This window comes from Galeopterus variegatus, unplaced genomic scaffold, assembly GCF_000696425.1.
Source record: "Galeopterus variegatus unplaced genomic scaffold, G_variegatus-3.0.2 Scaffold146, whole genome shotgun sequence".
Lineage (NCBI taxonomy): Eukaryota > Metazoa > Chordata > Mammalia > Dermoptera > Cynocephalidae > Galeopterus > Galeopterus variegatus.
In genome coordinates, this window is record NW_007726257.1 from 344,764 (window position 1) to 359,602 (window position 14,839).

The 14,839-nt window shown below is 36.9% G+C and overlaps 1 protein-coding gene across 1 annotated transcript in view; it reads left to right on the forward strand.

Moving 5' to 3' along the window:
- Positions 1-14,839, forward strand: part of PHLPP1 (PH domain and leucine rich repeat protein phosphatase 1) — a 214,656-nt gene that overhangs the window by 122,762 nt on the left and 77,055 nt on the right. The window contains exon 4 of the mRNA XM_008591231.1: positions 7,643-7,809. Coding sequence (XP_008589453.1) covers positions 7,643-7,809 — 167 coding nt within the window. The remainder of the gene's footprint in view (positions 1-7,642; positions 7,810-14,839) is intronic.

Consider the following 14,839-nt stretch of genomic DNA (forward strand, 5'->3'; position numbering starts at 1 on the left):
GTCTAAAAGGACTAAAAACAAAGATTTAAGTAACAGCTACAAGACTATAAGTAAAGTTTACTGAAAATATGAAAATAAAGTACTTCATATACAGAGTTTCAGCAGAATCCATGCAGCTCAGTAGTATAATAAAAGGTGGTGTATCAAGGAGTTTATTGACTGGAGTGTGCTGCTAAAGGACACTTGAGCTTAGCCACTATACGTTGATCATTTATCTTCTTAAAGAATGACCAAGAGGTATTTAAGGAATCCCAGATGCCTTCTGAGTCATTCAAGGCAGATTAAGTTGGTTTCGATGTTGAGGGAACTATTGTTGTTTGATTCTTGGAAAACTGCTCAGATAATGATGTATCAGGAACTTAGCACATAAGATTAACCAGATTTCTGTATCTGGTCATTTTATATTTTGAAGTAAAAATCCTTTATATCTGAGGATTTAGACCAATTAAAAAATATATATCTTTAAAAGTTTAGTTCCCTTTAATATACTTATTTGTACTTATCTTGGGAGTCCTCAGTATTTTCTCAGAGTATTGAATTTTCTCCAATTGATCTGAAGGGTTAAATTCTTCTACCCACTATTCTAATCTATAATTTTATAAAGCAGGGAATAGTGGAATAATTGGGAAAAATTTTATGGACTCTCTATATTAAACATACTGGATTTTGTATGAGGACAGAAGGGTACTTCAAAAAGTTCATGGAAAGATTCCTAGTATCTTTTAACTGTTTGCCCATGAACTTTTTGAAGTACTCTTGTATGTTAGACTTGGAACTTAACATCAATTGTTTTGGGGGGGGGGATATTAAGTACAAGACAAGTAGCTTATTTTTTTTTTTTTTCCTTTTTGTCTTTTTTCCTGACCGGCAACGGATCGCAACCCTCAGTGTCGCGCCCGTACCGGACTGGGACCGGCAATGGGATCGCAACCCTCGGTGTTGCTCCCGCACCTCGCTCAGCCAGTGAGTGGCCGGTCTGTATGTGGGATCCGAACCCTCGGCGGGAGCACCGCCGCGCTCCCAAGCGGCGCACTGTAGCAGTGCGCCACCGGGCCGGCCCCAAGTAGCTTATTTTTGACAGTAGAACCATTTGAACATGTGTTTCTTTGCCTCCCACAGATTTGTCACCCCTTTTCCCCTGAGTGATGGAGCCGCCAACTATTACTCAAAGCCCATTAATTCTGAGCATAATCTCCCAGAATGCTCAAGATAGAGGCATTCCTTTCATTTGGGAAATTAACCACGAATTGGGGTTCTCTTCCTGCATTTATTCTCTAGACCAAGAAGTTACAGGAAGAGAACATAGGTGGGGTTTTTTCTAAGTATGGTTTAACAAGTTTAACAATAGACATTCCATAATGCAATTTTCAAGAGGTTAAGTTGATCCACCAACAAAAGCTTGATCTTAGCAAACATTCCTTCTTCCTACATGGCTTCCCAGTATCTTTACATATCAGTCAGTAAACTGTCTGTCTTTGAGCCAGCAACCTTGCTGTGTTACAATTTTTTTTTATCTTACAACAGAGACTATATAGCTTGGGGAAGATTTCCTGCCCTTTGCAAGGTCAATGTTTGAAACTGCAAGGCTTGAGAAGACCAGGCCCTGTGAAGTACATTTGTTTTATGCATACTTCACAAATATGTATTCATATTTTTTCTTATAATAGAAAGTTAGAATATAAGTTTTGTGGTTCGCTTCTCCTTTCTCAAGGAGACGCCATCTTTGAGAGAATGCTGCCTGACTTTCAGAAACATTCTCAGGTAGTAACATTCTAAAGAGATTGTTTACACATATGTTGCCAAGAGGGAAATGAGGAAGGAACTCTGAGTTCAGATTTGATCTCCACCCAAGCTGAGCTCTATTTTATTTTGTTGTTACTGAGAAACACAATGGGGATTATGTTTGTAGAGTGGAGATAACTGTTAGAATGACACTGTTTTGTGATTTTGGAAGGCTGTTGGTGCCATCTCTTCTGGCCCTTTACAGTTGTCTCTGACTTAGAAAGAGTGAGGCGCCAGGTCCACATTTCCAGTTCTGGCTACAAAGTGAGCTCACTGGATGAATACATCAGAAGAGCCTATGAACACATGGCTCATTTTGTCAAGCGAGAGGACTCTGTGTCGGTAGCTGGGCCTGTTGACGTAGAGTTCTGAGGTTTGTGTTCTTTGCTGTGTGTGCACACTCATTACACTATTGCACATACGTTATTGAGTTATAGTTGTTAAGATGTCTGTGTTTTCAAGAGGCTAAGCTTTTGAAGACAAAGACTGCATCTGTACAGTACCATGTGCAGTGCCTGGTTCACAGGAGGCAGATATGAATGTATATTAAATGATTCACTCAGGTTAGCATGGTAGTCATGAGGATGCCCACTCCTCATCCTCATCCCCACTCCTCCCCTGGCAAGAGAGGCAGGGATGCCAAGGAGGATCTCTTAGTCTGTATTGCCCCACATTGGTTTTCCTGAATTGTTGTAGCCTGGGGCTTGAACAATGAGCCAGGTCTTGTTTGTTTCTTCTCCAGCCTGCAGCTGCCTTCATACTCTTGTATTTTTGGATCCCTTAACTATATTTTAACTGGTACCTTACAGCCTCTCATCTTAAAATCATAGGGTTTTTTTTCCACGAATGCTCTTACACTCACAGAATCTCATTTCTTATTTTTTACCCTTAATGATAGCCTCTCCAGATTTTCCTGTTGCTTGTTCATTGATTTGCCATTTCATTACCTCTAATAATTTAGAATGGCATGTAAATTTGCATATTTTATTTCTTGTATTTTTTTCGTATCATTTAACCTTTAAGGTAAAGAAATGGTAAGATACTGAAGTTCTAGATAGAATTTACTGGGTCCAATATTGGTAGCTTGATATGCTCCTGTTAGGACATTATTAATGTATATAGTATAATTAATTTTATAGGAGGGTTTTCTGCATCTGTTGTTAAACACATTTTATAAAATGATAATTAGTACAAGGATCAAGAGATGATGTCATTATGAAAAGGTCTGAGGTCAAGCTAAGGCTTTTCTGTAGAATTTTTTTTTAAAGAAATGATTTCATGTTGTGGAGTCGTGGAAATTAAAATTTTTATTAAAGTTGAAAAATTTTGTTTAATACAAAGTGCTGTAAAATTGTAATAATAAGAATGAAACAAGTTATTAGAGTGCTCAGCTGATAAAGATTAACTGTATTCTCAGTTTATATTCTCCCACCTCATTGCCTTCCCAAAGCATTTTTTGAGGGGTGAGAATTAAAAGTAGGTCAGTTGAGGTTAAGAATTGTTTACTGAAGTCTAGCGAACTCCCCAGAGACAATCCCTGTAGCCAGGGGCATAATTTCTCAAGCCACTGAGGGCTAGGCCAGAGCAATTAATGACTCATAATGCCCATTCACAGCAATCTTTTATTTTATACAAGCAAAATTATTTGTGCTATTTCAGTTACTTTGACCAAACCTTTCGGTTATTTTGCTAAATTTTCAGCATGCTGTGCATATAATAAGGATAAATAAAATGTTACTAAAGTATAGAGGACAGAAAAATCACATGAATTTTACTGTGAACTTTCCCTTGCCTATGAAAAATGATTATCCACTAAATGAGCCATCAAAATAATATGAGTAATGCAGACTGCAGTCCTGTTGCAAAGGAGGTTGATAATTTTGAAAGCATGGTGTGGGGATAGGTTAGTGATAGTACAGTTATATTGGCTTAGAAATGCAACTGAGGTAGACTCAGAGTGGAGACAATTTTTGACATAAGTGTCTGAAGGATAGGCAAAAAAAAAAAAGAAAAAAAGACCTAGGAGAGTGTCAAGCTAAGTAGCATTTTAGAAAATGTGGGAAAGCCCATTAAGTAATCTGAAAATTTTATTGTTTATATTATCATTTTTATTTTCACCTAACAGTGTTCTTTGGGGGAAATATTTTGAGAGCTAAATGATCTTTTTTCTTTATATGTTATCTGGAAAGGAAGACAACCTGAGCAGGTGGTTGGGATTCATGTGTGTTTTAATATATCTCCCAGAGAATGTAGGTTCATGGGGGGAACGTTCCATTTGATTTACTAACTTGAAATTATCTGCCTTAAAAGCTTTTTTTGTTGTTACTAATACAGATTAGAACTGATTTCCTAAGCCACAGTTACTTGAGCTGATCTAAACCTTGAGTCCTTCATATGTAATTCATTGATGGTCTGTCTTTGATTGCGCTTTATCCATATAACTTCTCAAGATGGCAATGAGCATTGGATAAAACTGTAGTTGTTTTATAGTCTTTGTAGTGCTTCTAGCTGTTGATGTTTGTATAGGAACAGTTGGTCTACAGAGCCTATCCTGATTTTTTTAAATGATAAAAGTATTCTTATTGCAGCAACTTGTTAAGTTGATTATTTATTCCACTTCAGAGATGAGGAGACTGAAGGACAAATAGATGGAAGTGATTTATCCAAATCCTTACAGCTAGTAAGTAGAATTGTTCCTACATACCTGCATATAGTTAAGCCTGTGTCCTTTCTCCTGTGTGTCAAGTTGCTTGAGCCTTAAATTTGTGGTTTTCATGGTCTTGATATTTGTGAGTACAGTAGCTTTTGCTAAAAGGATTTCATTTATTGTGAGATCCTTCAGAAGTCCTTTTCTGTAACAAAGATTGAAGCAATAACGTGTGCCTGTTTTGCTTTGTTTCCAAATTTTTATAACCTCTTACACTTTTCCTGTAACCTTTAAAAATTTGATTCGGTGCTTACCAGGTAGCGTCGCTGTCGCCCACCTGTGTGAGATTGGAGTGGGCGGAGCCCGTGATGTCAAGGACTAATGCCCTCATAGGGCTGCACGCCTCTTATGAAATCTGTGTGTGGTGAGCAGATGGTCTCCTCTGCTTCTCTCGAGGAGGACTCACTGTCATCACCACCTCATCATCATTTCTAAGTCTCAAGCTTATACTAGGGACTATGGCCAATTTTTTTTGCTCTAGTTATTATTTATCATGGGGTTAGAGGATCCTCTCTTCTGGTAATATCCGAACTGCATTCCAGGCCCTGACCTGGTGGCATAGAATTAATAGTGTAGGCTGTCATTCAGACTCTGATCCTGCTTCTTCTTTAACCATGTGACCTTGAGCTCACTCTATGACTCAATTTAACCTCTGTCTTTGAAATGGGGATTAGTCCTTAACTACACTGAGTTGTTGTGGAGACTAAACTAAATATTACATATTAAGCATTTAGAAGAGTGTCTATCACAAGGGAGGCTGTGCCTAAATGTTAGCTACTATTATTATTGTTACTTATTTGATGAAGGTTCTTAGTTTTAATAGTTGCTGTGTAGGTGGGTCACAGCTTCTTTGGATAGCCCAGCTCATAGTTTTTTCATTTGGGAAAAGCAAAACCTTCTAGCTAGAGTGTTCTCCTCTTTTTGTGGTGGATTCCTGATGTTCCCAGGTGGGACTGGGCAGAAGTCTCTGGGCTTTAATCTCCTGCTGCCAGGGCACAGGGCCGAGCAGCGGTACAGCTCGTGATAGCTTTTGTGGTCACCTTGGTAGCTCGTTGCCCATGGCCATCATGACATGTTGAATATACGTTCTCACTGTAATGTTTCTAGTTCTGCTGCAGCTCCCACAAGACTGTTCTTGCTTGTTGTAGCCTGGTTAATGTGGTTTCCTCCCTCTTGTTTCCATCAGGAACAGCTTGCAGTCAGAATGAGGAAAGGAAGCAAATACAACTTGACATTTAATCATTTTCTCTTAGTTGTCCAAAGGGAGTATTTAGTGTGATGCTTCAGTTGAAATAGAATTTGTCTCTATGTGAAAGAATACACTAAGTAGGTCAGAGGCGGACTGAGAAAGGAAAAGTCCAGTGGCCGTTCTTCCAGCAAATATGTTTTGAGGGTCCTACCAAGTGCTAAGCATGGGGTTATATCAGTGAAAAAAAACAGAAAAATCCCTGCCATTATGGAGCTTACAGTCTAGACACAGACACAGATAAAACATAAATTGCATAGTATGTCGGTGATCATGTCACATTTCTCAGAACCTTTACCCGCATACCGTTTTGCTCACATTAAAAGCCAGAGTCCTTACAGTGGCCTAGAAGGCCCCACGGGATCTACTGTCCGCTCTCCCCTCTTACCTTTCTGGCCTTGTTACCAGTCATTGTTCCCAGATTCTCACTGGTCTCCCTTGGACATGCCAGGCACACTTCTTTCTTATGGCTCTTATTCTGGCTACTTCCTCTACCTGGAATGTTCTTCCCCATGACAAGTCCTTTCAGCTAACTTCCTCGTGTCCTTTGTGTCTTAGTGTTGCCTTTTCAGTGAGGCCCACCCTGACCAACCTTCTCAAATTACAACATACCACCTTCCCAACAATCCTGACCCCCTTTCTTCTGCTCTAATTTTTCCTGTAGTACTAATGATTTTTAACATATAATTTATTTACTTGTAAGGTAAGTTTTATGGGGTCGGGGATCTTCATTTTGTTTACTGAAGTTTATTAAGTGCTTACCTAGACCAGTAGTTGGTACATACTAGATATTCAATTCAGTAAACATATTGAATGAAATAATAAGTACTGTGGAAAAGATAAAGGGTCGTATTAGTTTCTTTTGGCTGTTGTAACAAATGAACAAAACCTTGGTGGTTTAAAAGAACAGAAATTTATTCTCTCACAGTTCTGGAGAGCAGAAGTCCAAAATCAAGGTGTCAGCAAGACGTCAATCCCCCACCCCGCAAAGACTCCAGGGGAGAATCCATTCTTTGCCATTTCCACCTTCTGGTGGCTCCAAGTGTTCTTTGGCTTGTAACCACATCATCCAGTCTCTGCCTTCATGGTCCCATCACCTTCTTCTCTTCTACCTCAAAACCTCCTCTACCTCTCTCTTAAGGATACATGCAGTTGTACTGAGGGCCTGCCTGGATAATCCAGGATAAGTGTCTGTTCTCCTTAAGATCCTGAACTTAATCACATTTTTTGTCATATAAGATAATATTCACAGATTCTGGGGATTAGGACATGGATGTATATTTTTGGGACTACCATTCAGCCCACTACAAAAGGTTAAGGGAATCCTTTGGTTACAAGAGGAAGAACTGTCCCTGGTGTACCACCTAGTAGAACACTGACAATGGAAGGAAAGTGAGAAGACTGCTCTCATCTTTTTTTCCGATTTTTACTGAAATTTTTTATTGAGACCTCATTATTTTTTTCAAATGAAAAAACACATGTGCATAGACTAACAGAAGAATACAAAGGATAATACTGTAATCTCCATGTATCAGTCTCCCTAGTAGTTAACATAGTGATATAGTTGCTTCGTATTTTCTCTTGCCCCTCTTATAAGGAATAAAACTCCTACATTGTAGGAGATTACTGATATCACTAAACCTGATGAAATCATCTGTGCTCTTTGGACCTGTCTCCTATGCTAGGTTACTGTAAGCACTCTCCAGGCAGGGACAGTTTCCCACTTTTTTGTACTCATAGTTGGTTCGATTTTGTAGCAAGTGAATACTCCATTGGTTTATATTTGGTCTAACAGTTCTATCTGCATAATATGTCTGGTCCCAAATGGGATGATCTTATTTCTGTCCATAGAAAGTAGTTATAAATGGATGGTATTAAAATTAAACTATTTTTTTATCCCCCTCTAGGTTGCATCTCAGCGCATTAGCTCAGTGGACCTCTCGTGTTGTAGCCTGGAACATCTGCCTGCCAATCTCTTCTACAGCCAAGACCTCACTCATCTCAATTTGAAACAAAACTTCCTAAGGCAAAACCCCAGCCTTCCAGCTGCCAGAGGGCTCAATGAACTGCAAAGGTGAGCCTGCTGGCATGGGTAGAGGGTTAGCTTCTGGTTGCTGTCTCTTGAATGTTCGGACTACAAAGCCTATGGTGTGTAAACTTTTTCTTTCAGAAAGCAGGGTAGTAAGACTTTATCAATGAGGCAGTTATTTTATTAATTCTCATTCTGAAATTTTTTTTCAAGGTTCCCACCTTTGAAATTAATGATTTATGATATTTATTAACGGGATAGATTTGTGTAAAAACATTTCTCTTTAAATGACGTTTATTCCTTAGCCTATCTAGAAATGTATCTGTGAAAAGTTAATAACATTTGGCATGTTACTTCTGAACTTCAGGGGTTTGTTCAGATTAAATTATTTCTTTAGAAATTTATAAAAGGTCATTTTTTTTCCATGGAAAGACATTTTCTCAGAAATTTAGGAACCAAGGTTAAAGTCTGTTAATACCACATCATCTGGGTATTAGTGTGTAGGTTTCAGGAGTCACATGTTAAATAAATAGGATTTGCTCCTTTATAACTAGGGAGAAAGGACTTGACTTGCATGCTTCTAAAACAGATTTAAGAGTTTACTGTATTCATTTTCTTTCCTTTTTGAGCAAAGATCAGTCTTTATTCTGTGGTAAATTAAGCCTCTGGTACTTACATGTTTGTTGTAAATATATGACTGTAAAATAAATATGAAAATTGTGAGACTATGTAAAGAATATAACTTAAATAAATAATGGACAGTTTGTTTTTAAGTAAATGATTTGATCAGAGATTAAACTATGATAACTAGCCATTGTATTTATGGTTTTTAACATCCAGAAAGAATGATCCAATAATTGCTTGTAAAGTTTGTGTGTAATTGGAAAATAGTCTTTTCAGATGATTGTGAATATTCTTTGATGCTATACCAAACTCAACAAGTGGTCATTTCTGAAGTGTTAGTTCTAATATGGAATCTAAAACCCTATTGGTGAACTTTTTGAATTCTTTAATAATGAAGATCCACTAATCTGTGTTGTACTTTGAATCTCATTTTATTGCATTAAGTATTGGTCGTTTGGAAAATACTGGTTCATTGTGTGATAGAGATATTCCAAATGTCAACACATTTTGATATGCAGTTTCAAGAAATCACGTTTGTTGATATCACCACTGATCTCATTAAGTGTTGGGAAGTTGTTAAGCTCACTGTGGAAACAGGTTTCCTAATATTTTCATTTTCAGTTGAAAACCTGAAGGCTGTCATTGACAACAAATACTGTCTGTTGTTTTTCCTGAAACAACCTTCTCACTTTGTTTTTGAGAAAATATCCGCCAATTACTCAGTTATGAATAACAATAGTTTATCAGTTGTTCTTTTGAGTAAAAATGGTATTCCATGAAAATAGTGACTAATTTGGCTCACAACTAAATCATAGTGTGTTTTCCTTGAGATAACCATCATACTTTAGTATGCACCAGAAGAACTTTGCATGTACTTCCTCTTTATCACCCAGAAAATTAAAAAGATATGTACTCAAGAGTCGAGATGTTATAAAAAATAACTTTTCTGCATTATCAGGGACATTCTTAAGTAAGACCAGCATTACAGTTTTTTTTAAAGAACGTTTTTACTGTGATTGCCTGGCAGAGAAAAATACAGTGACAACTGGGACAGTTTGGTGCTGAAGTGTATTAACTACATAGGCAATAGAAACTCCAGTAAGGATATGGTGCTCAAGCAATTCCTTATTGTTCCCTGTAGCTGATTGGTACTGGGAAGGAAAATCACAGTGGGATTCTTGAACTTAGGTTTTCATATTCCCTATGGAATGATATTAATATTTGCACTGGCATTACTAAAATAAAGTTTAATATGATTTGTTTGCCAAAGGGTTACATCCTTATATTCTATTTTGAGATTTGAAATTATTTAAAAATATTTTTGTGTATTTCACAGAAGTGTAGACTTCTGTACTTCTATTACAGGACATCAAGAACTGTCTATCATACTGGAGAATCCTCGAATAGAACAGGGCATTAAAATTCATCCAAACTAATGCTGTCTTTTAGAGATGAGGTCTACAGGGATGTTAAATGTCAAATTGAGGGTAATGATTACCTTTTGGGGAGAGAGTTAAGAGGTGGAATTAGGGAATGGTTTGGAGAGGATTGCTAGCTGTATCTATAATCTTTATTTATTTACAAAGAAAAAGAAATTAGAGGCAAATGTGGCAAAAATGTTAATATTTGAAAAAGCTGAATAGTGGGTACTTGGATGATCATGATTGTTTTTTGTGTTTTTCTATGTGAGTATTTCATAGTAATCCAAAAGTTTAAAACCTAAACAAAAAGAAAATTAAAATACTTCTTATTGCATTGGGGAATATGATGTAACCAAAGAGCCAGTATTTGTGGAATAAAGAAGTATCCAGATGGAAAAATATTTTGGGCGTTAACCACTTTAGTAGGATTCAGGTCCTTCCTTGCCTGTTAGTTCTTTCAGAATCCTAATTCATCCCACATATCTATTGATTCTGTATCTATACCTTTTGTTTTTGTTTTGGCAGGTGGGGCACTATGGGGATCTGAACCCTTGACCTTGGTGTTACAACACCGTACTCTAACCAGCTGAGCTAACTGGCTAGCCCTGTATTTGTATCTTTTGAACCCATCCCCTTTTCTCCTCTACTACGCATGTGTTCTCCCACCAGCTGTCATACTTAAAGCACTTCTCAACTCTCACCTGGACTATTGGAATACCTTGGTGCATTGATCGTTTTGCTGTCGTTTTCCCAATGCAGTTCAGCCTGTATATCTTTCTTGCCTACTGTTTTGTATATTTCTTGGTTTTGTTTTATTTTGTATTTTTAAAGGTTTATTAAACTTTTTTTTCCCATAGAAGTAATATCCGATCTAGATTTTTTAAAAAATTAATAAGCAGAAAGCCTTAAACAATAGTGCCTGAAGCTCTAGCCCATCCCTATACCCACGCCCTGCTCCCCAGACAACCACTTTTGAGTCTTTTGGTTCTTTCTGCTATTTCTCTCCATCTTCCTAAATGCATATGACAATGTTTTTTCATTTTTCGTTATTGGATATTATATGTTGACTTATTACTATGGAAAGTAAGGATTTAGGTCTTTTACATTGTCTCACACTCCGTCTGGCCTACGCCGCATGCACAACTTTTCCTATCCTCTTAGTATACAGGTATTATATTAATTATTGGCCAAGTTGGTCTTCACAGTTTACCTTATTATGAGCCTGGAACTGATATTCATAGATAAGATACTTAAATGCAAAGATTACATTTCCTTTCTTGTGCTGGTTGAATAATAGCCTTTCTTTTTCACTTATTCTTTTCTTTTTCTTGAGTATTTGTAAGCTTTCTTACAGAACTGTAACATTTTTCTCAACACCTTTTTCTTAGAAACTTCTCTCCTGGAGCCAGTGTGGGTACTTGCTCTTTCAGACTACTACACAGCAAAGACAGTATGTGGATCTTTTCCCTAGGGTGTATCAGTTTTACTTGAGAGGAATCCTTTGGTCTTCTGCCTGGGCAATGCATGCCAAGTTTCAGGGAGCTGAGTGGGCAAGAGAGCTGGAATCTCAAGGTTTAGTGTATGGATTTTTATTTAATCCCGCTGTTTTCATAAGTGCTTCTGCTGTGCAGCCCAATGTCTTTGAACCAGGGACTCTCTGGTTCAGTTTCTTCCATGGAAGAAAACGTCTCCTTCTAGAATTGGAGAGAGGATCTGGGATCTAACTCCTCCTTATATAACCTATTGAAAGTCTTTCTATAGAAGTGTAACAAAAACATAGAAAAGGCACACATGTAAGTGTACAACTTGATGGGTTTCCACAAAGTGAACACATCCATGTAACCAGTACCTGAATTGAGAAATAGAATATTACCAGCACCGCAGAAGTTCTCCTTGTGCTCCTCTTATCCCAAAGATGATCACTATCCTGACTTCTAACACCATGACTTAGTTTTGCTTGTTTTTGTACTTGATGTAAATGGATCACACAGTATGTGCTCATGTTCATCTTCTTTCATTTACTTTTCTTTTTAAAAAGCAAAACAAAGCATACCAGATGATATATTATCAGCTTATACTTTATAGTGTGTGGTAAAAATTTATGGCTTTGATTTGTTTAAGATGGAAGATTTTTAAGTTTTATACTGCAATAAAACGTTTCTGTTTTGTACATTCTGTTGCTTTAAGCATGGAGGTAGGGTGGTGGGCCTAGGAGACTTGGTAGGTGGCATCTGAGTAACTGGTAAAGCTGCCATTGTGTTGTCCTTTGGGAAAGCCAGGCCTTAACCCATTTTCTTTCTTTTTTATCTAATGGCTGGCCAGTGCAGGGATCTGAAACCCTTGACCTTGGTGTCACAAGGCAGCGCTCTAACCAACTGAACTAACTGGCCAGCTCTGTTTTCTTTATTAACACAGACTAGTATGAGGTGTTTGTCTCCCACTCCTGTTATCTAAGAAAGATTTTATTGCCACTTTCAAAGTAATAAATTTATAAGTACACACACTACATACGTACATACATACATACATATGTGTGTGTGTATGTGTGTGTATATATATATTATTTAATGCCAGGAATTAAAATTATATATTAGAAAGTCATATTTATACTTCAGAAATGGTTACTGTACCTTTTTTATGTTCTTGAGGTTAGCGTGGTGGTTTTGAGATAGACCATATATTTAATTGCTTATTTTTGTGTGTTTAAGGAACTTGTGCTAATGAATCTCTAGTGTATGTTTCACAGGGAACATTTTAGAGAGGTACCAAAGGATAGCTTATTTTCATGTTTTTACCTAAGTCTCAAGGAATTAATTTTTAGATTACAGTGTTAGGGCAAATATCTAGGGAGAAGCTAAGTACAATGCAGTTATAACAGGAATTTTGAGACTTTATATGTTAAGCACATTATCCTCTTATTTTTTATTTCATTTTTTCCCACTGCAAATTTTCACCTTAAACAAATGAGCTGTTTTCACAGAACATTTAAATTGGTATTTGTACCAGTATTCTAAATCTGGAAAGATGGCATGCTGATGTACACACACACAGGTCAGCAGTTTCAGAGGGAAAACATTGTTCTTGGAATTACCACTGTTTGTTTTTCCTTTATTGGCATTAGAACTCTTCAAGTTAGTGTTCAAAATTTAGAGGAAAGGCAAACATCAGAGTAATTTTTGGTGTTTTTAATGGTTTCTTTCCTGATTATATATGTCACTAATAACTACAATGCATTATTTACCTCTGTCTATTTTATTAATAGATAGTACTTCACTTATGTTAACTGTGTCTCTATTTAGATGACTCAGATGGTTTTAGTACTAAGACTATTACTATTTGCAATGGAGAGTGGTTTTTAATAAAATATAATAAGTTTCTTTGTAGTGTCAGTGAAGAGAACAACTTTTTGCCGCTTTAAATTCAAGGAATATAACTTTCCTTCCCATGTCTTAATTTTATTGTCTTTAATATGTATGAACTTATTTGCACTAAGGTAAATTATATTGATGTTTATTTTACTGTATTGGTAAGTTTAGCTTTTAAATTAATCATTTTTGTCATTTATTTCATTTATCATTTATTAAAGTTTAATGGATAGGATCATTGAAGGATGTAGTGTTTGTAAGTGTAGGGGAGGCAAAACTCTACCTCTGTCCTATAGAAGTCTCCAGCTGGGCCTGAGAATTAAATTGATATAGGCAGATTAACAGGAGGAAATCAAACAGATTTTTACATGTACATGGGAGCACGTAGGAGAATGAAGACCCAAAGAAGTGGCAAAACCTAAGTGCTGATATGCTGAGTTGAACAAAGAGAGGCAATTGTGGAAAAGTAACTAATGTATATTGAGATACCAAGGAGGTTAAAAATTATTGTAACAAGGTCTGTTTGTACAAAATTCTCTCAGCCATAATTTCAGTGTCAGTCTCTGGTGATAATGTTTCTTTCCTCCTGGTATAGGGAGAGCATATTTCAAATGGGAGTTTTATCGTTTACTTTCAGTAAGAAAGGGGAAGGTCAGAACACTCTTCTTGCACCTGATGTTTTCCAAGTGCCATTAGCTCAAATAATCTTTATGCCTACATGGCATATTTTGGGATGGCATATTCTGCCATCCTTCATAGGGGATGATAGATCAGAGAGTTCTTTTAGGTGATATTCTGCTGAATTTAGAAAGAGGAGTATAGAGAATGAAGTCAGAAGCAACGTTTGATAGTCATAGTTTGTGCATGTTTCTGGGAGCTTTGTCCATGGTACAGGGAAATGTTGTCACTTGGGTTGAACTTAACTGTCTTTATCTTAGACTATTTTAATTTACTAATCATTTCTACCTACCGCTTTTAGAGATGAGCACACATTTCAGTAAGTTCTTGACAAATTGATGAAAATTAAAATGCATTAAATTTTGCATGTTGGAAATTAGACAAATTATAAAGTAACTCATTCTTTTTTTTTCTTTTTTTGTGACCGGTAAGGGGATCGCAACCCTTGGTGTGGTGTCGCCCGCACTGCACTCAGCCAGTGAGCGCACCGGCCATCCCTATATAGGATCCGAACCCTCCCAGAACCGCACTCTCCCGAGTGAGCCACGGGGTTGGCCCTAAAGTGACTAATTCTTAAGTGGAGATTGGTTTTGATGTTTTAGTTGTTTTTAAGGTTGGTGGTTATCACTTCCATCCATTAATAAGAGAAGTGAATCTGCTTTCTAGATCTTCCTATTTGTAGAGAGAAACAAAGTTAGACGGTCCCAGCTGGTTCTAAGAGTGGAATTGCTTTCATAAGGATAGTTCTGACTATAATTTTAGTAGGAGTTGGTATTTTAAGTTACCTGATAAATCATGTATGTCTGTAGAATTATTAATGTGACTTGTACCATATGTGATATTGAAATAGGCAAAAAAAAAAAAAAACCCAAAAGTCCCATCAACTTTTTAAAAAAATTTTTGTTATTTTGTTACTATTGTCCCCTCACAGTTCCACAAAATCTTATGCAATTGTTTTTTTTTTTTTTTGTCTTTTTTCCGTGTCCG